This window comes from Ostrea edulis, chromosome 5, assembly GCF_947568905.1.
Source record: "Ostrea edulis chromosome 5, xbOstEdul1.1, whole genome shotgun sequence".
NCBI lineage: Eukaryota > Metazoa > Mollusca > Bivalvia > Ostreida > Ostreidae > Ostrea > Ostrea edulis.
This window is the reverse complement of record NC_079168.1, coordinates 24,471,646-24,492,169: the sequence shown is the minus strand read 5'-3', so window position 1 is coordinate 24,492,169 and position 20,524 is coordinate 24,471,646. Positions and strand designations below refer to the sequence as shown.

The following is a 20,524-nucleotide window of genomic DNA, read 5'->3' as shown; positions in this document are numbered from 1 at the left end:
TCCCTCCCATGGAAATAATTGGTATCGTCTTGTTCTTTTTTTTTTAAATGTAAAAATGTCATATCAGCCAGTTTTATGCAGAAAACTTCAAGCGTATGCTTACATAAGTTTTATTAATATCTCCAATAATCTAAAAAAATTATTTTAATTGAATTTGAAATTTCTTGTCACTTTTGCTGCAATTTACCTGCACGTAAGTGCAATAATTAGAGAAAAATTATAACTGCATGAGAATGAGTATTTTGCTTCATCTCCCTAAAGGTGAAGATATAAACCAGTGATCAATCTCATAACTCCTATAAGGAATACAAAATAAAAAGTTGTATAAAAGGCAAACACGGATCCCTGGATATACAAGAGGTGGGATCAGCTTCCTAGGAGGAGTAAGCATCCCCTGTCGACTGGTCACACCCGCCGTGAACCCTATATCTTGATCAGGTAAACAGAGTACTCCGTAGTCAAAATAAGTGTGTAAAGAACGGCCTAACAATTGGTATGAAACACGCCAGACAGCATGTGACCAATTGACAGGTTGTATTGGCAAACTAGAACGTCATAACGATATTAGAAGTTGCAAAATGCTGATTTTAAACGAGACTGTTTAAACCCTTGTAACATCAACTTGTTTGTCAGTAGCCAATTTTGATTTTAAAAAACTGATCATACGCAGAACAATCTCTTGCGTATCAAATCAGTTGAGAGACATAAACACCATATACAAGTGATACAAAAACACAACGAATCTCCTATATTATGCCCATAATAGTTGGGGAAAAAAATCAACACAATTTGTCAACTTTTGGAGATTACTTTATATAAACAGATATAAAAAAAAAATGAGATTTTAGTTTACCTAAAATCTATGACTGAAATAAAATCTCATGCACAGTATATAGGTTACCAAAGTTTGATCAATATAATAATCAAACACTTGGCAGAGAATTTTAAAACACTGTACAAAAATTCAACCAATGGCAAATTACAAAACTCAGAAACACATAAAAACACTTGGAGTATGTCGGCAGTCAATCTGTGCATGTTCAAGTATTTTATGTTAAAATTCTACATACAATCTCACATAGTGCATGCATCACTGATCACAAAAGAAACCAAACAAACAGGTACATCTGTGTATCAGGTCACTGATATTTTTCAAGCCATCTTTTGATATACGACTATTGAAAATTCCAAAACCAATCAAACGTACATGTATATACAAAAGTTATAATGTAACACCTTGCCATCATAACAATCCCTTCTGAAATTTGGCACTATCGGCAAAAGTATGAAAATAATGCCTTGTTATATGTGTCTCACGAGACATTTAAACTAAAAACAGGAGTATAAAATGTAAATGACGAGAACCATTTAATTCAATGGCACATTCTGTAGTTTGCACTTGGAGTTATGGCACATTGTGTAGTTTGTGCAAGTAATGATTATGCGTTGTATATGTCGAAACTTAGTAATCGTTGCACAGAATAAAGCTATCAATGTTAATCTCAAAACATAACGCACAAAAACATCTAGCAGAGGTAAACATTGCATTGCTAATTTTGCTTAAATTCCACAGATAATTTTCATTTGTAAAGAAAAGAAAAACACTTCAAGAAAACACAGTTCATATGATCTGTACATACAAATAGGTCTTATTTATCATGCAACCATATCTAATCCACTTGCATCAGAAACCAAGTGTCTTCTCTGATCTGCAGAAAAAAATGAACAGGATACAATTGTCAATATTACAAGACTAGTAATGAACTGAACGACCAGGGAGATGAGTTTGAAGACACAGCATGCACGTTTCAAATGTGTAGAAAGCCCAATGTGTAGAAAACCCAGGGTGTAGAAAGTCCAGTGTGTAGAAAGCCCAATGTGTAGAAAACCCAGTGTGTAGAAAACCCGGTGTGTAGAAAACCCAATGTGCCCAGTGTGTAGAAAGCCAAACCCAAAGTGTAGATGTGGTTTCCCCCTGTACAACTTAAGTCATACCCACTGTTTGATGAGAAATAAAATTTTAACGGAATTCGATGACCATGAACAGTGATCAGCCTTACTTTGTATTTCCTCTTCTGTCTGACCTTCCGGTTTAAACTGGATTCCGTAGTAGTCTTTGCCTTTGAACTGCTTAGACATATTTTTCTCTGAAGAAATAGGGTCAAGTTCACAATGAAAATATTTATCTTTCTGCAAAATCTCTCTCTCCAAATTTAGATAAAATATTTCTATATCTTTTATGATAAACTTACGGAAAAAATTCAGAACGAAGAATGCAAACAGGAAAATGGAAGTACTGGCGATTGCGTAAACCACAATGAAGGTCCAGTAGGCGGAAGTGAACCCCGAGTCTCTTAAACTCTGTCGTTCCACTTCCCGTGTATGAGTAGATGGAGTTGACATGACAACAACAGCCGAGTCGTTTAACATGGGGTTATAGGTTACCATGTGCTTGGTATGGTTGGAGTTTGTGACATTTCGATGAAGGGATTTTGGAGGCATATGTTTCTCTGAAATATACAAGTTCATATCATTGATCATACTTCCACCGATTGTCGTTAATTTCATTTTAATTCATAAAGAAGATGGTCATGGGTCACCTCGCTCACGTGAATCACCTTGGCCCTGTTGTTGTTCCGGTACTGTAGTTTTTAAAAGATTGTTTTTGCAATCTTTATTCCCATTAAAGATTTTATTCCATCTTATGGTTCCAACTTCATACATGTATGTTCACGACATGGCCATGATACAAGGTCACAAGGTAAAACATCATAGTATGAACTGTCAGCACTAGGAATCTATATACAACACATGATATCCATATCTTGAATAGGTCAGATCATATTGGCTAAGTTAACTTTCTTAAAATTCAATCAAACTCCCAAGATCAATTTTACAACGTCAAAATCAAGGCCTTTTCACAAGGAAAGTATATACAAAAAATGAAAAATGTAGTGCTCACTATTCAAACGTTGTGAGCAGGTAAAACTTTAGATTAAAGTTTTAAAATTTGGGTCACACTTCAAGGTATAGGTCACAAGGTCAAGCATCATGAAGTCAAATGAAGTTTTTTAACATAAGAAATCTTTATACAAACTTGAAAGCTCTACTTGAAATAGTTCAGGAGATATTGGCTAGGTTAGATTTTTTAAAAGGTCAAACTGATGTCAGAGTCAGAGGGTCAAAACCTTTGGTACCAGGAATATACAGATGAAATAAGAGAGCTCTATCACTCACCATTCAAAAGTTAGGAGCAAGGTTCAAGTTTCAGACAGGACAAACACAATATCCCCAGCCTTTAGTCACAGTGGCATAATAAAAACGTGAATCCACAGAGCTTAGGAATATTCGTATTTTGACATGATTTAGTGTGGTCCAGGTAATCTTGAAAACAGTTTGTTTTCATTAATTTCCTGTATATATCAATATCAAACTTTATGACTCTGGGGTCCCTGAAAACGCCGGTTTCGAGATGCATCCCAGTTACTTCCCTTTGGAGAATTTGCTAAGTAAGTTTATCATACACAGTTCCAACACCCAAATTCGACTGATACACAAACCAGGGAGTAATTAGATACTTTCAAAATGTTTCCCTATATTTTCCAATATAAAACTTAGTTCCCTTATTGTAACTCCATCCTACCCCTAATGGTTGTGATTTGAACAAACTTCAATCTCCACTGCCCGGGGATGCTTGCATATCAATATTAATCGTGGCCCTGTTGTTCTTGACAAGATTTTCAAAGATTATCCAATATATTACCATGGAAAACAAACTTTGATTCCCTCTTGTGGCCCCATCCTACCCCCCCCCCCCGGGGAGCCATGATTGAACAAACTTGAGTGTACATTATGTCAGGAAGCATTTACAAGTATATACATGTAGTTTAAACTTTTCTTGCCTAGCTATAATGGTTCTTAAGAAACTATCTAATTGACCCCACCTTATTTTTGCCTTTTCCAGACTATCTCCCCTTTAGAGGGAGCAGTCATTCATTTAATTAAATTGAATCCCCTTTAACCTGGGGCAATTTGTGCCAAGTTTGATTGAAATTGGCTTAGTAGTTCTTAAGAAGACGATTGTAAATAGATGCCACAAATGTTTTACAGTTTTACTAATTCTTGATAATCTCCACTTCAAAATGGGCGAGGCACTTCATTTGAACAAACGTGAATCCCCTTTACCCATGCATAATTTGTGGCAAATCTAGATGAAATTAGCCCTGTGGTTCTGGAGAAGAAGTCGAGAATTTAAAAGTTTGCGGACGGACGGACAGACTGACGCCGGACAAAAAGTGATCAAAATAGATCACTTGAGCTTTTACCTCATGTGAGGTGAAACTAAATGTGTTGAAAAGCAGTAAATGTCCGGAAACAATCAAAAGTGCCATCAGGAAATTCCAAGCAGCTGGCCATGGAGAAATAGTATATACAACTGTAACGAGGTTTGCCTTGGGCTGTATAGCTAAATGATTCTAAGGCAGAATGCTGATTATATACGTTCCTACTATGGTTAATTTTTTTTGTATATAAAATCCAACAGTACTTACTGAACTGACACTGGTCCCCCGTATATCCATGGTGACACTGACATTTGTATCCATCCTTGTTAGTCAAACAAGTTCCATGTTCATAACAAACCTCCGGTTCACATTCACCTGTAAAACAACGTCTCATATTACGTGTTCATAGCACACCCCAGAGTCACATTCACCTGTTCATATTACGTGTTCATAGCACACCCCAGTCACATTCACCTGTAAAACAACGCCTCATATTACGTGTTCATAGCATACCCCAGGGTCACATTCACCTGTTCATATTACGTTTCATAGCACACCCCAGAGTCACATTCACCTGTAAAACAACGCCTCATATTACGTGTTCATGACATACCCCAGGGTCACATTCACCTGTAAAACTACGCCTCATATTATGTGATCATAACATACCCCAGAGTCACATTCACCTGTAAAACTACGCCTCATATTACGTGTTCATGACAAACCCCAGGGTCACATTCACCTGTAAAACAACGCCTCATATTACGTGTTCATAGCATACCCCAGTCACATTCACCTGTAAAACAACGCCTCATATTACGTGTTCATGACATACCCCAGGGTCACATTCACCTGTAAAACAACGCCTCATATTACGTGTTCATGACATACCCCAGGGTCACATTCACCTGTAAAACAACGCCTCATATTACGTGTTCACGACATACTCCAGGGTCACATTCACCTGTAAAACTACGCCTCATATTACGTGTTCATAGCATACCCCAGGGTCACATTCACCTTTAAAACAACGCCTCATATTACGTGTTCATGACATACCCCAGGGTCACATTCACCTGTAAAACAACGCCTCATATTACGTGTTCATGACATACTCCAGGGTCACATTCACCTGTAAAACAACGCCTCATATTACGTGTTCATAGCATACCCCAGGGTCACATTCACCTGTTCATATTACGTGTTCATAGCACACCCCAGTCACATTCACCTGTAAAACAACGCCTCATATTACGTGTTCATGACATACTCCAGGGTCACATTTACCTGTTCATATTACGTGTTCATAGCACACCCCAGGCAATGCAAAACGACACGCTTTATATTTTAAAAAAATGCTCAATTTTCTTCTCGTGAAATATCAAGGCAGTGATTATCAATATTTTTGCCGGACAAATCCTGAAAATAGTCACTTCTTTCTGAGTGTAATTGATCCATGGTCCTAAGATGAGCTATCAAATAAATTATCAGATGAATTCGTCCGTGATAATTCATTGTTTTATAATTAAAAAAAAACAACCTTAAAGACATGCAATCCACTTCTCAACGTACCATAAAAGTGATTTACAACTTAATGTAAAACTTATACGGTACCAATTTTGATGCACCAGATGCGCATTTCGACAAATAATGTCTCTTCAGTGATGCTCAACCGAAATGTTTGAAATCCGAAATAACTATGAAGTTTTAGATCTAAATATAGCCAAAAACAGCGTGCCAAACAAGTGGAGCCAAATTCGTCCAAGGATAAGAGCTATGCATGAGGGAGATAATCCTTAATTTTGAAATGAATTTCTAAATTTTATAACAGCAATTAAATATACATCCGTATTTTCAAGCTAGTAACGAAGTACTTAGCTACTGGGCTGTAGAGACCCTCGGGGACTAACAGTCCACCTGCAGAGGCCTCGACCCAGGAATAAATATAAAGAATAAACATGTACATGTGGTTTATTTCGCGGATGATACAAATAAGGTCAAGTTTCCGTTATTTTAATGCCAGTATAATGCATACAACTAGAACACGTCTTACCACTTAGAGTCCGGTAGGCGATCAGAAGTGCGATCAGGAAATTGATAGCAGCTAAACAGACAAACCAACACAGACAACATCTTATATTTCTCCAATCCATTCTTCAAGTTGCATTCCTAAATCTAAAGTTTCAAAAAAAAAAAAAACGATAAAACTTTAATAACGGTGTTATCCTCTAAACACTGACACGTTTTTATTATGAAATAAAAATAAAATAAAAGTAACGAACAACAACCTATATCATAAATCCTATAAAGAATGCATAAGTAACAGTGGGACAAACACGGACCCTGGACATATTCATAAGGTGTCTAGGAGGAGTAAGCATCTCCTGTTGACCGGTCACATCCGCCGTGAGTCTTAAACATTGAACAGGTAAATGGAGTAATAACATGTCAAGAACGGCCTAACTATTGATATAAAACACGTCAGACAGCATTTCACCTAATGACAGCTTGTATTGGTAAACGTGTGTCCCATTATTGAAATGATATTCTCTACACGAGTGAAAACTTCTCGAATGGAAGTAAAACAACAAACAGAGATGATGACCATCATAATGAGGGATTATTTTTCTTGTTCAACGCCCCCTTGTGGCTGCTGTGTTAGTGAGTGATATATATTCAGTATGACACAGGTTTTAATTCAGATAGGTGTCCTTAAGAAAATGAAAAGTATCAACCAGCAATGCCCTACTAAAGCTTCAACATCATTTTACAACAGTGTACAATGTTATGTGTATTATTAAAATGGCTATTTATTCATGCATCAAATTTTACATATTTTCGATTCATATGTCGCTGTCTTCGAATGTGTTTATCGTTCATTTCCCAAGCATGTTGCCGTAAAAAGAATCAGTCAAATGACTAAATTCGTTACTAACTAAGGGGGGTTCGTTTCAGTCGCTTATGGGGAGCGGAGTAGACCGAAATTCCCATGCTAATTTGTTCTACGAAAGCAAATATTTAAAGGCCGGCAATTGGGTATAAAAGCAGCCAATCGGTGAAAATGGTGGAATATATGAGTTTTCTGGTCACATTCAGATTGCAGCACTTATTTTGCTAAAATAAAGATTAAGCTGTTGTACTGAAATTTTAAAATGGGTATGCTTATTCTCCTCATAACTGTGCATATATTGGCCATATCTATTTTAGATATTAATTCTCATGAAGTTTTAATTTTGGCCTAAAAAATCTGAAGCAGGGCTAAATTTGTATTTCAAACTAGAGATTGGCAGTTTTGTGGGTGTGATTATCTTTTGTTATTGTTTACACCGGATATTGACTCACATATTGCATGAGCATGCTTGTCTAGTTCTAGATAAGAGGGATTGCACCGAAGAAAACATGTAATCAAATCACTGTATAACGTGGGAAAATAGTACTTACTCATATATCATTGGTAAATCCAGATTTTATTTTTTAATTATATATAATCACATTCCTTTAAAAAATTGGTTAACTTTATAAAAATAACTCATTAGAACTGTTCAGTCTGATCGCTGTTTCAGAGTTTTCTCCATAGGCGCTCCCCAGCTTAATTGTTAAAAAATATATATATCTACTATATAGTAGATATATATATATATATATATATATATATATATATATATATATATATTAAGCTGGGAAGCGCCTATGCTTTTCTCGAATAATGTCAAGCATGATGTTTGTCTGATTAAGCAACAATCTCCTAGGCCAGTTGTGTAACTCCCATTGTCTCTCACCAATGATGACAAATGTCCAATTGATCAACCATCACTCTAAAATTACTCTCAATCTGGACTCTTACGTGTGAACATTACAATGTCAAAAGAGACAATCACAGATAGTAGGTCTCCAAATATATAATGGACAAAGTGTTTCTTAATAATCCTTCAATGCACATGTCCTCCGTTGTACAGCTACAATTTCCCCCCAAATTCTTCTCATAATTGAAAGGTACCAAGAGGAAAATCATAAGTATTAGTTAAGTATATCATATACATGTATATAGGTTACTCCCGGCCTTTAAGTGATCACAATATTGCAAGCATAATACTACATTAGCGCATTGAAAGGCTGAGGCACGTGTGCATATGTAAAATGTAATTTCTGGTCTGTAAGACACTCACTTTAAACCCTAGCCTGGACGTCAATTTTCAGGGATACGCATTTTCTACAATGTCTGTCTTTCATAAAGTTAAAATTGATGTATAATCATACAACACGTAACACAACGGTCTGGGTAGTGCAGTATTAGATAAATGTCATGCATTATACTAGGTTTGCAAAAAAGGTTGCAAAAAAAAGAAAAGAAGTCATATCGTGAAACTGGGTTACAATTTCCACGTCTGAATACGAATGTCACTGATATATAGCCTATGTAAGATAAGATCTAGGCCCACGTAGATGCATATATTTGTTTTTTACTGCTATGAAATAAGTTAATTCTTACCCCTAAATCCTCGCCGTTCTGTTGCACAATGTCACATTTAACAATATCTATATTTAGATTGTGTGACCTCTATTTCGTTGTTCACGAGTCTGTTGAGTGATATACCGCGTTGCACTTTGTTTGGAAACTATAGACGCAATATAAAAAATACATCAAAAAGACTATTCCAGATGGAAGAACATTTCCGTGCACACGACCACTCTGTGGAATGATCTAGGACTTACCACGATATTTGTATTCTTGGTTGTGCAATTAAACTCCAAATACGACGACTTTTTAAAAAATATTCTTTGTGGTTCGGTGTTGTCACGGTTGAAGAGCTTGCATGTTAAGCGTGTCGTGGCCTATTTAGATTGATTACATATGAAACACGTACATTCATCTCATAACACACGTGCATTCAAGTGCAGACGCAAATAATGTTATGCCATTCATACACAGGTGCGGATTCAATGAGTTGTGGGGGTGTCATCAGGGATCTGGATTGAGAATAGATCCAGTTTTATTTTCTTCTTCTACCCCCCCCCCCTTTAAGATTTATAGTGCTTTTGATAAATCATTTAACGTCATTTGCTACAAACACAGCTTTCTTCAAAAATCTAGATTTATGTTTATATAATATAGTATATTCAACTTTTGAACATCAAAGAAAATTTACAAATCCCCCAATTTTTGTTTAATTTACTTACTATTTTTTGTTTAGGAATTATTTTATTTGTATTTATTACACGATAACGAAAAAAAATTATCAACCCATGGATACTATTTTACATGTATCTAGTGTCCTTAAAGAGGTATAGCTTTATCGTCATGAAAATCAGGATACATTTAATATCTCTATTTAAAAAGACTCGGTAAAATTGATATTGAAATTAACAACAGCAACCCCCCCCCCCCCAAATAAAACACACACACCAAAAAAAACCCACCAAAACAAACAAACAAAAATACCCACGATCTGTTTCAAAATCCATCCGGTTTGCATTCATGTAAAACTTCCTTATCGCAAGGACATAAACAGGTAGGTAGGGGAAATAAATACATAATATTGTCTCCTTATCTAGAGTTACGCTATTTTAGGACTACATGTCATAAATATAGAATCGGGAATTCCCGGAAATTTAGCAATGAGAAAATCATGTCTATTTCACTCTTTGGAGAAACTGTAGAATCACCTTTCAAAAACGGAACCTCGTCTGAAGGTAAGTGTTTATCTCTGAAATAATGATATACCCAAACACGTGAATAAATTAAACCAACAAAGTGTGTACTCACTCATCTACTGCAACGACAAAGACATTTAGTGTTCATTTAACGTTCCGCTCGAGAATTTTTCACTAAATTTAGACCTATGCTCGGCGCATACGGCCATTGAGCAGGGAGGGATCTTTATCGTGCCACACCTGCTGTAACATGGGATCTCGGTGTATGCGGTCTCATCTGAAGGACCGCTCCTATCGTCGCCTCTTACATGTACAACAAGCACGGGGTACTGGGGATCTGTTATAACCCAGATCCCCAGGCAATCTGTAACAAGAAAGATAGAGCGTTGACTAATATGTTTATTAGAAAGTGAATCAGTCATACATGTGTAATTCAATGATCAATCTTAAACTTATCTTTGTAGGTAAAGATAGCAGATGGTGGAATTGTCATTTGACGTTACAAGTATGGGATGGTAACCGACTGTGTAATGAAAGAATCGTTAAAAAGTTACAACATCAGAATGGGATAATTTTAGGAGCCGTTTGTCGTTGGGCTTCCTCACAATATGATGGGGTATTGCAATCAATTAAATGTGAAAATAACTGTTTGAAGTTTAGCTTTGGGATATTTTCAAAACGAAAGTACGAAAACTTTTGCCAATCATTTCGGAAAAATGAAATGGAATTACAGCGTATTCTGTTAGATAAAGAGGTATTGGAATACAGAAATGCGTATTGCATAAGATTACTACAATGCCAGACTTCATGTAATCATTGTGTGACGGAAGACAATGGTTGGCAAGACGGAAACGAAAGTGATGATTCCGCCCTTTCCTCCCTGGGACAAGTTGAGTGTCGCAGTACTGAGGTATGTTAAAGTCTAGTATTAACAAATACAATGTACACACCTCTACATATAATGTTAAACACTAAACACACCTCTACATATAATGTTATACACTATACACACCTCTACATATGTTAAACATACACACCTCTACATATAATGTTATACATACACACCTCTACATATAATGTTAAACACTAAACACACCTCTACATATAATGTTATACACTATACACACCTCTACATATGTTAAACATACACACCTCTACATATAATGTTATACATACACACCTCTACATATAATGTTAAACACTATACACTCCTCTACATATAATGTTAAACATACACACCTCTACATATAATGTTAAACATACACACCTCTACATATAATGTTAAACACTATACACCTCTACATATAATGTTATACATACACACCTCTACATATAATGTTATACATACACACCTCTACATATAATGTTAAACACTAAACACACCTCTACATATAATGTTATACATACACACCTCTACATATAATGTTAAACACTATACACACCTCTACATATAATGTTAAACACTATACACACCTCTACATATAATGTTAAACATACACACCTCTACATATAATGTTATATATACACACCTCTACATATAATGTTATATATACACACCTCTACATATAATGTTAAACATACACACCTCTACATATAATGTTATATATACACACCTCTACATATAATGTTATACATACACACCTCTACATATAATGTTAAACATACACACCTCTACATATAATGTTAAACACTATACACACCTCTACATATGTTAAACATACACACCTCTACATATAATGTTATACATACACACCTCTACATATAATGTTAAACACTATACACACCTCTACATATAATGTTAAACACTATACACACCTCTACATATAATGTTATACATACACACCTCTACATATAATGGTATACATACACACCTCTACTTACAATGTTATACATACACACCTCTACATATAATGTTAGATACTATACACACCTCTACATATAATGTTAAACATACACACCTCTACATATAATGTTAAACATACACACCTCTACATATAATGTTATACATACACACCTCTACTTACAATGTTATACATACACACCTCTACATATAATGTTAAACACTATACACACCTCTACATATAATGTTATACATACACACCTCTACATATAATGTTAAACATACACACCTCTACATATAATGTTAGATACTATACACACCTCTACATATAATGTTAAACACTATACACACCTCTACATATAATGTTATACATACACACCTCTACATATAATGTTATACATACACACCTCTACATGTAATGTTATACATACACACCTCTACATGTAATGTTAAACATACACACCTCTACATATAATGTTATACATACACACCTCTATATATAATGTTATACATACACACCTCTACATATAATGTTAAACACTATACACACCTCTACATATAATGTTAAACATACACACCTCTACATATAATGTTAGATACTATACACACCTCTACATTTAATGTTATACATACACACCTCTACATATAATGTTAAACACTATACACACCTCTACATATAATGTTAAACACTATACACACCTCTACATATAATGTTAAACATACACACCTCTACATATAATGTTATACATACACACCTCTACATATAATGTTATACATACACATCTCTACATATAATGTTAAACACTATACACACCTCTACATATAATGTTATACATACACACCTCTACATATAATGTTATACATACACACCTCTACATATAATGTTATACATACACATCTCTACATATAATGTTAAACACTATACACACCTCTACATATAATGTTATACATACACACCTCTACATATAATGTTAAACACACACACCTCTACATATAATGTTATACATACACACCTCTACATATAATGTTATACATACACACCTCTACATATAATGTTAAACACACACACCTCTACATATAATGTTAAACACACACACCTCTACATATAATGTTATACATACACACCTCTACATATAATGTTATACATACACACCTCTACATATAATGTTAAACATACACACCTCTACATATAATGTTATACATACACACCTCTACATATAATGTTAAACATACACACCTCTACATATAATGTTAAACACTATACACACCTCTACATATAATGTTAAACACTATACACACCTCTACATATAATGTTATACATACACACCTCTACATATAATGTTATACATACACACCTCTACATATAATGTTAAACATACACACCTCTACATATAATGTTAAACATACACACCTCTACATATAATGTTAAACACTATACACACCTCTAAATATAATGTTAAACATACACACCTCTACATATAATGTTAAACACTATACACACCTCTACATATAATCTTAAACACTATACACACCTCTACATATAATGTTAAACATACACACCTCTACATATAATGTTAAACACTACACACCTTTACATATAATGTTAAACACTATACACACCTCTACATACAATGTTAAACATACACACCTCTACATATAATGTTAAACATACACACCTCTACATACAATGTTAAACACTATACACACCTCTACATATAATGTTAAACACTATACACACCTCTACATATAATGTTAGATACTATACACACCTCTACATATAATCTTAAACACTATACACACCTCTACATATAATGTTAAACATACACACCTCTACATATAATGTTAGATACTATACACACCTCTACATATAATGTTAAACATACACACCTCTACATATAATGTTAAACATACACACCTCTACATATAATGTTATACATACACACCTCTACATATAATGTTAACCACTATACACAGCTCTACATATAATGTTATACATACACACCTCTACATATAATGTTAAACACTATACACACCTCTACATATAATGTTATACATACACACCTCTACATATAATGTTATACATACACACCTCTACATATAATGTTATACATACACACCTCTACATATAATGTTATACATACACACCTCTACATATAATGTTATACACACACCTCTACATAGAATGTTATACATACACACTTCTACATATAATGTTATACACACACACCTCTACATACAATGTTAAACATACACACCTCTACATATAATGATATACATACACACCTCTACATATAATGTTAAACACTATACACACCTCTACATATAATGTTAAACATACACACCTCTACATATAATGTTAGATACTATACACACCTCTACATATAATGTTATACATACACACCTCTACATATAATGTTAAACACTATACACACCTCTACATATAATGTTAAACACACACACCTCTACATATAATGTTATACATACACACCTCTACATATAATGTTAAACATACACACCTCTACATATAATGTTAAACATACACACCTCTACATATAATGTTAAACACTATACACACCTCTACATATAATGTTAGATACTATACACACCTCTACATATAATGTTATACACTATACACACCTCTACATATAATGTTAGATACTATACACACCTCTACATATAATGTTATACATACACACCTCTACATATAATGTTATACATACACACCTCTACATATAATGTTATACATACACACCTCTACATATAATGTTATACATACACACCTCTACATATAATGTTAAACATACACACCTCTACATATAATGTTATACATACACACCTCTACATATAATGTTAAACACTATACACACCTCTACATATAATGTTAAACATACACACCTCTACATATAATGTTATACATACACACCTCTACATATAATGTTAAACATACACACCTCTACATATAATGTTAAACACTATACACACCTCTACATATAAGTTAAACACTATACACACCTCTACATATAATGTTAAACATACACACCTCCACATATAATGTTAAACATACACACCTCTACATATAATGTTATACATACACACCTCTACATATAATGTTATACATACACACCTCTACATATAATGTTAAACATACACACCTCTACATATAATGTTAAACACTATACACACCTCTACATATAATGTTAAACACTATACACACCTCTACATATAATGTTATACATACACACCTCTACATATAATGTTATACATACACACCTCTAAATATAATGTTAAACATACACACCTCTACATATAATGTTAAACACTATACACACCTCTACATATAATGTTAAACACTATACACACCTCTACATATAATGTTAAACATACACACCTCTACATATAATGTTAAACACTACACACCTTTACATATAATGTTAAACACTATACACACCTCTACATACAATGTTAAACATACACACCTCTAAATATAATGTTAAACACTATACACACCTCTACATATAATGTTAAACATACACACTTCTACATATAATGTTAGATACTATACACACCTCTACATATAATGTTAAACATACACACCTCTACATATAATGTTATACATACACACCTCTACATATAATGTTAAACACTATACACACCTCTACATATAATTTTATACATACACACCTCTACATATAATGTTAAACACTATACACACCTCTACATATAATGTTAAACATACACACCTCTACATATAATGTTATACATACACACCTCTACATATAATGTTAAACATACACACCTCTACATATAATGTTATACATACACACCTCTACATATAATGTTAAACACTATACACACCTCTACATACAATGTTATACATACACACCTCTACATATAATGTTAAACACTATACACACCTCTACATATAATGTTATATATACACACCTCTACATATAATGTTAAACACTATACACACCTCTACATATAATGTTAAATATACACACCTCTACATATAATGTTATATATACACACCTCTACATATAATGTTAAACACTATACACACCTCTACATATAATGTTATACATACACACCTCTACATATAATGTTAAACACTATACACACCTCTACATATAATGTTAAACATACACACCTCTACATATAATGTTATACATACACACCTCTACATATAATGTTAAACATACACACCTCTACATATAATGTTATAGATACACACCTCTACATATAATGTTAAACACTATACACACCTCTACATACAATGTTATACATACACACCTCTACATATAATGTTATACATACACACCTCTACATATAATGTTATACATACACACCTCTACATATAATGTTATACATACACACCTCTACATATAATGTTAAACATACACACCTCTACATATAATGTTATACATACACACCTCTACATATAATGTTAAACACTATACACACCTCTACATATAATGTTAAACATACACACCTCTACATATAATGTTATACATACACACCTCTACATATAATGTTAAACATACACACCTCTACATATAATGTTAAACACTATACACACCTCTACATATAAGTTAAACACTATACACACCTCTACATATAATGTTAAACATACACACCTCCACATATAATGTTAAACATACACACCTCTACATATAATGTTATACATACACACCTCTACATATAATGTTATACATACACACCTCTACATATAATGTTAAACATACACACCTCTACATATAATGTTAAACACTATACACACCTCTACATATAATGTTAAACACTATACACACCTCTACATATAATGTTATACATACACACCTCTACATATAATGTTATACATACACACCTCTAAATATAATGTTAAACATACACACCTCTACATATAATGTTAAACACTATACACACCTCTACATATAATGTTAAACACTATACACACCTCTACATATAATGTTAAACATACACACCTCTACATATAATGTTAAACACTACACACCTTTACATATAATGTTAAACACTATACACACCTCTACATACAATGTTAAACATACACACCTCTAAATATAATGTTAAACACTATACACACCTCTACATATAATGTTAAACATACACACTTCTACATATAATGTTAGATACTATACACACCTCTACATATAATGTTAAACATACACACCTCTACATATAATGTTATACATACACACCTCTACATATAATGTTAAACACTATACACACCTCTACATATAATTTTATACATACACACCTCTACATATAATGTTAAACACTATACACACCTCTACATATAATGTTAAACATACACACCTCTACATATAATGTTATACATACACACCTCTACATATAATGTTAAACATACACACCTCTACATATAATGTTATACATACACACCTCTACATATAATGTTAAACACTATACACACCTCTACATACAATGTTATACATACACACCTCTACATATAATGTTAAACACTATACACACCTCTACATATAATGTTATATATACACACCTCTACATATAATGTTAAACACTATACACACCTCTACATATAATGTTAAATATACACACCTCTACATATAATGTTATATATACACACCTCTACATATAATGTTAAACACTATACACACCTCTACATATAATGTTAAACATACACACCTCTACATATATTGTTATACATACACACCTCTACATATAATGTTAAACACTATACACACCTCTACATATAATGTTATACATACACACCTCTACATATAATGTTAAACACTATACACACCTCTACATATAATGTTAAACATACACACCTCTACATATAATGTTATACATACACACCTCTACATATAATGTTATACATACACACCTCTACATATAATGTTATAGATACACACCTCTACATATAATGTTAAACACTATACACACCTCTACATACAATGTTATACATACACACCTCTACATATAATGTTAAACACTATACACACCTCTACATATAATGTTATATATACACACCTCTACATATAATGTTATATATACACACCTCTACATATAATGTTATACATACACACCTCTAAATATAATGTTATACATACACATCTCTACATACAATGTTAAACACTATACACACCTCTACATATAATCTTAAACACTATACACACCTCTACATATAATGTTAAACATACACACCTCTACATATAATGTTAGATACTATACACACCTCTACATATAATGTTATACATACACACCTCTACATATAATGTTAAACACTATACACACCTCTACATATAATGTTATACATACACACCTCTACATATAATGTTAACCACTATACACACCTCTACATATAATGTTATACATACACACCTCTACATATAATGTTAAACACTATACACACCTTTACATATAATGTTAAACATACACACCTCTACATATAATGTTAGATACTATACACACCTCTACATATAATGTTAAACACTATACACACCTCTACATATAATGTTAAACATACACACCTCTACATATAATGTTATACATACACACCTCTACATATAATGTTATACATACACACCTCTACATATAATGTTATACATACACACCTCTACATATAATGTTATACGTACACACCTCTACATATAATGTTAAACACTATACACACCTCTACATGTAATGTTAAACATACACACCTCTACATATAATGTTAAACACTATACACACCTCTACATATAATGTTATACATACACACCTCTACATATAATGTTATACATACACACTTCTACATATAATGTTTGACATACACACCTCTACATATAATGTTAAACACTATACACACTTCTACATATAATGTTAAACACTATACACAGCTCTACATATAATGTTATACATACACACCTCTACATATAATGTTATACATACACACTTCTACATATAATGTTATACATACACACCTCTACATATAATGTTAAACACTATACACACCTCTACATATAATGTTATACATACACACCTCTACATATAATGTTATACATACACACTTCTACATATAATGTTATACATACACACCTCTACATATAATGTTAAACACTATACACACCTCTACATGTAATGTTAAACATACAAACCTCTAAATATAATGTTATACATACACACTTCTACATATAATGTTTTACATACACACTTCTACATATAATGTTTGACATACACACCTCTACATATAATGTTAAACACTATACACACTTCTACATATAATGTTAAACACTATACACAGCTCTACATATAATGTTATACATACACACTTCTACATATAATGTTATACATACACACCTCTACATATAATGTTAAACACTATACACACCTCTACATATAATGTTAAACACTATACACACCTCTACATATAATGTTATACATACACACCTCTACATATAATGTTAAACACTATACACCTCTACATATAATGTTAAACATACACACCTCTACATATAATGTTAAACACTGTATATATCTACATGTAATGTTAAACACTATATATTTACATATGATGTAATTTGAACACTGTTATAATGAAACTCCATGCCGATTTGTAACACACTTGATACTGATGTGCATGTATTAACTCCATACCGATATAATGTTCTGACATGCAATAACGTTATGTTATTCAGAATGTCTTAATAACGACAATAATTAATATGAGTAGCAGGAACTCTTGCGATCAATGTGAATCTGCGTGGATGATTTTTTATATATGTCGGTCAATCCGACCCTAAGGTCAATCCGGCCCCTGTCGATGCGGCCCCAAAGTCATTCCGGCCACAATTACCGTAGTCAGTCCGTCCCCATATGCTTTTTATAGATATTTTCTGTTTATAATTTATGTAATGGGGTGGGAAGTACATTTATGTTTATAAATGATGAAACATTGTTCAATATGATAAATAAAAATTGTATCAATTCATCAAATTTCAATTAAAGCAATACAAGTTAAATGAAATTAAAAATAACAGATCAAATAGAATAACAGACAATTTTATAGACAATTAATTCATTATCAAAATTTCATTTGAGTGGCACGTTTGCTATTTATTACTTTTAATACTCAAAATTTACATGATGTAATATTTCAAAACAAATGAAATATGTAGGTATGAGGATTATATTAGTCATACCGATAGGTGTTAATATTGGTGCAAACTACTGTGATAGTTGCCAGTTAATTACAGCTTGTTTTTAGACTAAACTGCTTAATGATAATTTTTGAAAGGTGACTTTGCGTTAGGTTCTCTATCAATACGTATTTCTGATACGAAATTAGGCTGCCAGAATATCGAAAACATCAATGGAAACAAAGTATTGGAGTATATATTTCATGTGGCTAGAAAACTACCCCTTTAACAGACACTAATTTTTAAAAATATTTTTTTTTTGGTCATAATCTTTTATAATCATTCAAAATATTGCACGGTATTTGTTTTTTTTAAGCAACTTTCTCTGTGTATAAAAACCTTGATATTCTTTCAAGCAATTAAACTTCAAGATGTCTTCCAACTACAGGACATGCGATAACTTTATATTCCGTCATACTAAAGTCCCCATATTGTCTCGTACATTTCACAGATAGCTTCATGACATTTTCCTCTTAAAAGTCTAGAAATTAACATAATTCAAATGCAAAATACAAAACAAATGCGCAATAAATGAAAAAATTAGAGTAAACATTATCAAGTTCTGTGTTGTT

General features: G+C 32.8%; 2 protein-coding genes across 11 annotated transcripts in view; one reads left to right on the top strand and one right to left on the bottom strand.

Annotated features, from left to right (window-relative positions):
• Positions 1-788: 788 nt before the first annotated feature.
• On the bottom strand, positions 789-10,174 carry LOC125649764 (uncharacterized). Of its 6 annotated transcripts, XM_056165543.1 has the most exons (8): positions 9,728-9,767; positions 8,997-9,116; positions 8,773-8,899; positions 6,337-6,458; positions 4,551-4,658; positions 2,253-2,510; positions 2,061-2,147; positions 789-1,709 (listed from the first exon to the last, which is right to left on the bottom strand). In XM_056165543.1, the coding sequence occupies exons 4-8, from the start codon at positions 6,434-6,436 to the stop codon at positions 1,657-1,659; spliced, it is 606 nt and encodes a 201-aa protein (XP_056021518.1). In that variant the 5' UTR covers positions 6,437-6,458; positions 8,773-8,899; positions 8,997-9,116; positions 9,728-9,767; the 3' UTR covers positions 789-1,656. The 6 variants fall into 6 exon arrangements, with proteins under 6 accessions (XP_056021518.1, XP_048733456.1, XP_056021520.1 ...); XM_048877499.2 differs by lacking the exon at positions 9,728-9,767 and having other exon boundaries at positions 8,997-9,151; XM_056165545.1 differs by lacking the exons at positions 8,773-8,899; positions 8,997-9,116; positions 9,728-9,767 and adding an exon at positions 10,048-10,174.
• Positions 9,791-20,524, top strand: part of LOC125649763 (uncharacterized) — a 31,473-nt gene continuing 20,739 nt past the window's right edge. For 4 of the 5 annotated variants that reach the window (XR_007360802.2, XM_048877496.2, XM_048877495.2 and 1 more), the window contains exons 1-2: positions 9,791-9,974; positions 10,400-10,845. Coding sequence is in view for 4 of the 5 variants with exons in the window: in XM_048877496.2 (XP_048733453.2) it covers positions 9,911-9,974; positions 10,400-10,845 (510 nt within the window). In the remaining variant the exon portion in view is untranslated. Of the gene's footprint in view, positions 9,975-10,134; positions 10,246-10,399; positions 10,846-20,524 lie in introns of those variants that run through there. The other variant, XM_056165541.1, reaches the window with a different exon arrangement.